A 7,256-nucleotide genomic window follows, 5' to 3' on the forward strand; every position below is an offset into this window, starting at 1 on the left:
GAGAAATATAGGACACATTTGTCTAATTAACGTTACCCTGTCGCGGTCCCCGCGAAAACCATAGGAGCGCAGGACAGCCAGCTAAGAGGAGCGCGTATATTTATGGGCTCTGCATGAATACTTCAACTTTCATTTGGCAGCACACTGATCATCTTCCTTGGTCCCCCTCCTCTCATCTCTTCTACCTATAATAATATATATTATAACCATTAATATTGCTTTATTACCGCAAACACCATTACATATTTACATGACCATCATCATATCGTCTCTCTTACTATATTATTTACCCTAGCTCTTTCTGAACACTGCTCTCTCTCCTGTCTCTGATATAGATGTTCAGATCTCTCACAACCATGAATTCAGTGTCTAGTACTTCTTTCATGTCCCTGTGCCGTGTGCCGTGTGCCGTGTGCGCCTTTGCATTCATATGTAGTAGGTAGCTAGGCAAAAGAATATTCAACCGACTAATTACTAAATTTAGATAGTTATAAATGGTTCTCATAAAAAAAAAAAATTAAAGGTTGGATTGCATTTATTCTCTGAATATAGTACTACTATGCTATGCATGCATAATTATATTAATTAATTATTTACGATCAGAGAGGGGACCAGTAATATGAATTCGGTTTATTATTCACCTGAAACAGAATCATTCTAGTTTTTTTTTTTTTTTTTTTTACATATTATGTTATAATTGTGAATAATTTGCCAAGTTCGTGAAGGACTAGTTTTCAATAATAAAGCTGTTTAGCTATTTTTAGTGAGATTTAATTTTCTCTTTTTATTATATTTTTTTTTATCACGGGACTCCCATCCAAAACTTCATTTTGAGAGAGTCAAATTTAATTTGATCTAAATTAATATAACATAATGTTAATAATCATTCTATTTTAAAATATAAAAGAAAAAAACATAAATGATAATTTCAACATATATTAAGAAATCAAAATTACATAAGTAACTAAATACTTAATGATAATTTGTAACAACCCCAAATATTATGACATGAAACATTAGTATTTTAACGCAAAAAAGATTCATTTCAAGTCCCTTTAAAGTTCTTGAATTAGTTTAATTAATAAAAATATATGTAATTTTTTTTCATGAATATAATTATGTCATATAAACTTAATCCCTAAAAGTCCTTGAGTCATAAAACATAAAGGTTAGGGTATTCCAAGGTACTATATTATCAAACATCATAAACAAATTTCCAAACAAAACTCAAGGGTTCAATTTAGGAAATAAATATAACATATATCCATTAAAATATATAAATTTTTAGTTGGTTCTCACCATGACAAAACATGAATAAATGAAAAAGGGTCAAATATTGCCCATAAGTTCACCACCAAGTCCACATCAATCACGAGTAACATGTTTCTCGAAATCTACATCATAAGTTGCTCCCTATCAAATGACATGATCATCATAGTTCAACAGAAAATACAAAGGTAAGCTCATTTTAAAAGAAAATAACATATAAAAGAAATATAAGATCAACGTATTGAAAGAGATATATAAATCTCCCATTTTTCCAAGAGACATGTATTCATATAATTCCTCAAGTAACACATCATTCTTAAGTCACAATTATCAATGCACATGTACGTTTAACTATCATATTATGTTATGGTGACTCCTTACTCTTTAAAGACTTTATCTTCTGAGCGATTAACTCAACTATATTCTTTAACACAGTCGTATTCTATGCTTTGACTAGTTGGGGAAACTTGCATTAACCTTGTGAAAGAAGTGTGGTTTTATCAAACATAGATGAGTGTGGATAGTGGCTTACCTCAGTACGACTTGTAAAGAACTTAACTTATCTAGGGATTCACCCACTCATCAATTCTATAGGTTTATTCGGCCTTAGTCACCAGGACATCCAACACTAAGTTGAGGGTCTTCCTAACACCTCCAACTTATACGTGTCTATTCACATGTAATGTCATTCATCAATACATGTATGTTATGATCATTCAAATCAATATCATATGTCATCATAAATTAATTCACTAATTCCAACATCATAAGAGATTGTAACATCATAAATTTATCATTTATATGTTCATCACACTCATGAACTTACAACACACAAAATACTAAAACTCACTAACAACATACACATGAAGAATCAAATCACCAAATTTATTAATTAATTTATTTAAGTACTTGAACTAAATTTAATTTCTCTTAAAATTTAATTAAATAATTTGAACAATCAATTAAAAAATACAATGTTAAATAATCACCAAATTTATTAATTAATTCATTTAAGTACTTAAATTAAAATTAATTTCTCTTAAAATTTAATTAAATAATTTGAACATTCAATTAAAAAATACAATGTTACATAATTAGGTGATTAGGTGGGAGGGTGAGTGGAGAGTGGGTAGTGGTGATGGGATGGGTTCCGGGCTGTCAAAAGTGAAGCGTGTGGGAAGTGGGATTGAGGTTTAGTCGTGGTCAGTGTGTGGGCTCAGTCATTCACAAATCAGTAATCATTGATTGCCTCTCTTTCTCTTATCCTTATCTGCATGGAACTTTTTCCCTTTCTTCTAAACAATTGACTGTTCTTAACAGTGACACTTCCCGCACAGATATAGACGTATACATACATTTGAGATTTTTGCTCCCATTCAGAATATGACAATTCCCACTTGGTCTTTTTCAATTTTCATATATATTGCTTCTTCTGCCTATTTATTTATATACAACTCATCTTCATCAATTCCAATTTAAAATTATTATATTCATTACTCACCAACACTGAAAATTTATTAGAATTATTAAATTTTATTAAAAAATTAATCATAGATTACAAGTTTTAAAATAGAATTATAAAGTAGTTATTATTTTTATTTTTTAAAATAATCATTTAAGACATTTTTGTGTTATATATATATTAAATATTTAAGTAATAGTATAACTAAAAGTTATATCCCGTGAAAATTTGATAGTTGTATCTGAATATTGGTGCATACTTAAGCTAAGAGGAATTTAGTTCATAGTTCATACAGACAATAATATATGGGCTGGAATCGATATTCTTATGCTGGCCCAATGTAATCTCAGTCTGGCTGGCCTGTTTCAAGATGAGCCACCAAGAAGCCCAAGAGAGAAACTGTGAATTGAAACAAAACCACTGGAAGTAACAGTAACAGTTAGGAACAAGAAAACTGTAGAAAGAGTAAGAAGGATTTGGAATTGAGAATTTCCATGGCGGCGGCGACGAACTTGTTAGCAACACTGGGGGATCTGGAGAGGGACTCCTTCGTGGCTCTTCTTTCGAAGCTGATCGCTGAATCGAAGTACGTCCAGAACAACCCGCCGGAGCTCATTCCCCAAGAGGACAGAGTGGTGAAGCACGTCTTGGACGTTCTGTTACCGTTCAGCACCACCACCGGCGGTGGACCCTTGCTCGTAAACCACGTCACCTACCACGCCGGCAGAGGGAACCTCATCGTGGAGTACCCCGGCACCGTTCCCGGCAAAATCCTCTCGTTCGTCGGATGCCACATGGACGTCGTGACCGCCAATCCCAACGATTGGGATTTCGATCCATTTTCGTTGAGCGTTGACGGTGATAAGCTTCGGGGTCGTGGAACTACTGACTGTTTGGGACACGTGGCGCTTGTCACGGAACTCATGAGGAAGCTCGGGGAGACCAAGCCCAATTTGAAGTCAAGTGTTGTTGCTGTTTTTATCGCCAATGAAGAGAATTCTGCGATAACTGGTGTTGGTGTGGATGCACTTGTCAAAGATGGCCTCCTCAATAAACTCAAGGATGGCCCTCTGTTAGTCTTTCTTTCTTATATATATCTCTTGCATTTGTAAATTAAGAGTTAAAGAAATGTGTCAGTAGCAATTGTAATGCTTCTGCTCAGGTATTGGATTGACACGGCGGATAAACAACCATGCGTTGGGACTGGTGGTATGATACCTTGGAAACTTCACGTCACCGGGAGGCTCTTTCATAGTGGATTAGCTCATAAAGTATGCTCTTACGTTATTCACTACAATTCATGTTCTTATTTTTTGAGCAATGGTGTTTTCTCTATGACAAAGACTTCAAAGTTAACATGTGATGTCAGTGAACCAGCGTAATTGCTTCTCTGGACTCTGCATTTATTTATGATTGTGTCCATCATAGTGTTTTGGGAATGGATGTATCTAGTGAAAGTTGTTCTTCTCAACCGCCTACCCTGAATAGGAACAAAAGTATGGGTTGGTTTGTAATTGGTGTCAGGACATCTAGGCTAGTTTATGATGTGATTTGTTTGGATTTAAAGGGTAGGGTGGTTCAAATGTGACATTGTTATAACAAAGGATTGATGAAGACTATTCTTTGGTTTTATCTGCTGAAATTTTGGATATGATTAATTGAGCTGAAAACAGGCAGATAGAGGGGAAAGTTGGGAGGTAAAATTAGCTATAATAATTTATACATGGTATAACAAAAATGTGGGACTATTGCAAGTGGATTGCAACTCTATGGTAGTCCACCCCAACAATGTTTGGTAGATACTACCTATTTTCTACTTTCTGTAAAAATTTAAATATTTCTGTTGTACTACAATTTCATCCATGGTTATACACCTTCAATTCCAAGCATATTTTTGACAAAATTAAGTAAGGAGAAGAAAATAGCTTAGGATGCATCCCGTGCTTGATTGTGTGTATATCAAAGATTATTATTGCTGGTTATTCATTCTTTCGTGTATAAACGAAATGCCAATTCTATATTTGTATTTTTCTTTGGCCATACCCCTGCTGCTTGAGTACTGGACCAAGTATCCAAATTCCAAACAGATAATTGTATTATAGAATGTTTTGTATCTCATTTGTGACACACACATGCCTATTTTTTCACGTCACCTTAAAGAAAGATGTAGAAGCTGCAAGGAGTAGTTTACCAATTAACATGAATTTTCACGTCCTTAATGAGTAACCCGACATGTACTTAATGCTGTCAGCAAAAACAATGTATCCTTAAGTTTATGTAGACGAGGAATAATAATGTGAGGCACAAGTTGAATCAAGGCATGTATGTTGTAAGTATCACAATTGTAAACTTATCTTCTATTTGGTTACTTGTAGGCTATAAATGCGCTAGAGCTAGCCATGGATGCTCTAAAGGAAATCCAGTTGCGATTTTACTCAGACTTCCCACCTCATCCTCAGGAACAGGTTTATGGGTTTGCAACCCCTTCAACCCTGAAGCCAACCCAATGGAGTTGTAAGTTTTGGGTAGCTGTTTCCATACTTCTTTTTTTTATTAACAAAACCTACAAAATTTCATAATTATTATATCTTCACCGCAGATCCAGGAGGTGGAATCAATCAAATTCCAGGGGAATGTACAATTTCAGGAGATGTCAGGTTTATTCTCCTCTTTAGTTAGAATTACTCAAGGCATTTTCTAGGAATGGCGTGGCATTACAGATATCTTTTCTCTTGTTTGTTTGTTGCAGATTAACTCCATTCTACAAGTAAGCTACATCCCACAGTACGGTCAAAATTTTAGTTGTTTGGAAGTTATGGGTTCATTTTTTGTTCGTTATTTTACTAGTAGCTTATTCCAATTGCGAATTTGTTATTTATAGAATGAGAGTTTTCAGTTATTTTGTGGATATTCATATCCAATGCCCTAATACTTTTATCAGTGTAAAGGATGTTATGAAAAAGCTGCAAGAATACGTGGACGATATTAATGAGAGTGCACAGAAGCTAGAATCTAGGGGTCCAGTTTCAAAATATGTCCTACCTGATGAAAACATAAGAGGAAGGTGAGACTCGTCTAATACTCCCTGAACTAGCAAATTCTGGTTTAGTGTTCAACTTCAAATTGTCAGCCTTTTTACTTGAGAATATTTAATTACTTATATTTTCTTTTGATCTCTTGATTGGGTTATTTTCTTCAACTATAGTTTATCTGTAACTAATTACCCTCACCCTTCTTTACAGACTTACTTTATCTTTTGATGAGGCACTGTCTGGAGTTGCTTGTGATCTTAATTCTAGAGGTTTTCATGTTTTATGCAAAGCAACTGAAGAAGTAGTTGGGTATGTAAAGCCTTACTCTATTACTGGGAGTTTGCCTCTCATTCGGGAACTACAGGTGAAAATATGTTCTCATTGTTTCATGAAAAACGTTTGTATTACTCACATTCCTTACTTAAGCCCCCCCTTTTTTTCTGTCACAGGAAGAAGGTTTTGATGTTCAAACTTCTGGCTACGGTATGACCTGCCTAACAACAATTTTATGCATATTGAATTTGAAAGTAATTAAAGTATACCTAAAACTGTATTTAATGTTTTGTTCAGGCCTAATGGCTACTTACCATGCCCAGAATGAGTACTGCCTCTTTACGGATATGTCCCAAGGATATCGGGTCTTCGCGAGAATCATCTCTCAATTGGAAGAGTGAGAATAGCAGAGGAACTAATAATTCTGGTGTCTCGTGGGCTATGAAGATGTTCGTGTTCAGATATATGAACATAATTTCTGTTATATTGTGTAGAGGGTTCGGTATTACTGACTTTTCTTCAGCATGATAGGCGAAACTAGTTTTTTCCACATAAATTTCTCCGGGGAAAAGTACGTTTTTGATACCATGAAAATTTAATGCTCCTTTCACTTTATTTTTCTTTTAGGCTAAAATATAGCCACTTATCTTCTTCTTTTTTATTCTAAATTGATTTCCTAATTTTTTGATGTTTTAAACAAATCTTAAATATTTAATTTATGACAAGTTAATCTTTTTCAAATATTGATATTTTTTATTTTTGAACACAATTCTGAACATTTTTTTATTGATTTAAGATGTAGAATTTATTTCATTAAATTTATTTACATGAAAGTTATGAAAATGAACATTAACTAATGTTCATATAAAAAAGAGATAAACAAAATGAAAAATACATAAAAAATGAGTCTCATGATTAATCAAACATTTACAAATTAATGTTATTTTTTTAATTATTCATGAGACTATTTTTTTATTATATTTATGGTCTTTTTTTTTCAAGTATTAGTTGATTATTATAATTTTTATGTAGATAAATTTAATAAATAAGTTTCACCTCTTGAATCTATCATAAAAAGTTTAAAATTGTGTTTAAAAATTAAAAATGATCAATTTTTCAAAAATGACTAACTTGTCATAAATTAAACAAGGGAATTATATTTTAAATCTTTTAAAAGTTTGGGACCAATTTAAAATTAAAAAATAAGGTTTAAATAAAGT

At 33.2% G+C, this 7,256-nt stretch overlaps 1 protein-coding gene across 1 annotated transcript; it reads left to right on the forward strand.

The window, feature by feature from the left end:
• Window positions 1–3,144: 3,144 nt before the first annotated feature.
• Window positions 3,145–6,651, forward strand: LOC100814676 (acetylornithine deacetylase). Its single transcript, XM_003539156.5, has 9 exons — window positions 3,145–3,803; window positions 3,894–4,002; window positions 5,107–5,245; window positions 5,331–5,388; window positions 5,481–5,498; window positions 5,673–5,795; window positions 5,974–6,127; window positions 6,213–6,246; window positions 6,334–6,651. The coding sequence occupies exons 1-9, from the start codon at window positions 3,226–3,228 to the stop codon at window positions 6,435–6,437; spliced, it is 1,317 nt and encodes a 438-aa protein (XP_003539204.1). The 5' UTR covers window positions 3,145–3,225; the 3' UTR covers window positions 6,438–6,651.
• Window positions 6,652–7,256: the final 605 nt, after the last annotated feature.

Source organism: Glycine max, chromosome 11, assembly GCF_000004515.6.
Source record: "Glycine max cultivar Williams 82 chromosome 11, Glycine_max_v4.0, whole genome shotgun sequence".
In the NCBI taxonomy this organism is placed as follows: Eukaryota; Viridiplantae; Streptophyta; class Magnoliopsida; order Fabales; family Fabaceae; genus Glycine; species Glycine max.

Excerpts from the sequence above, each read along its gene's own strand:
- LOC100814676 (XM_003539156.5), top strand. The coding sequence starts at position 3,226 with ATGGCGGCGGCGACGAACTTGTTAGCAACACTGGGGGATCTGGAGAGG. Across the intron at positions 5,246-5,330 it reads GAAGCCAACCCAATGGAGTT|ATCCAGGAGGTGGAATCAAT; the intron begins GTAAGTTTTGGG and ends TCTTCACCGCAG. Across the intron at positions 6,247-6,333 it reads TGTTCAAACTTCTGGCTACG|GCCTAATGGCTACTTACCAT; the intron begins GTATGACCTGCC and ends TGTTTTGTTCAG.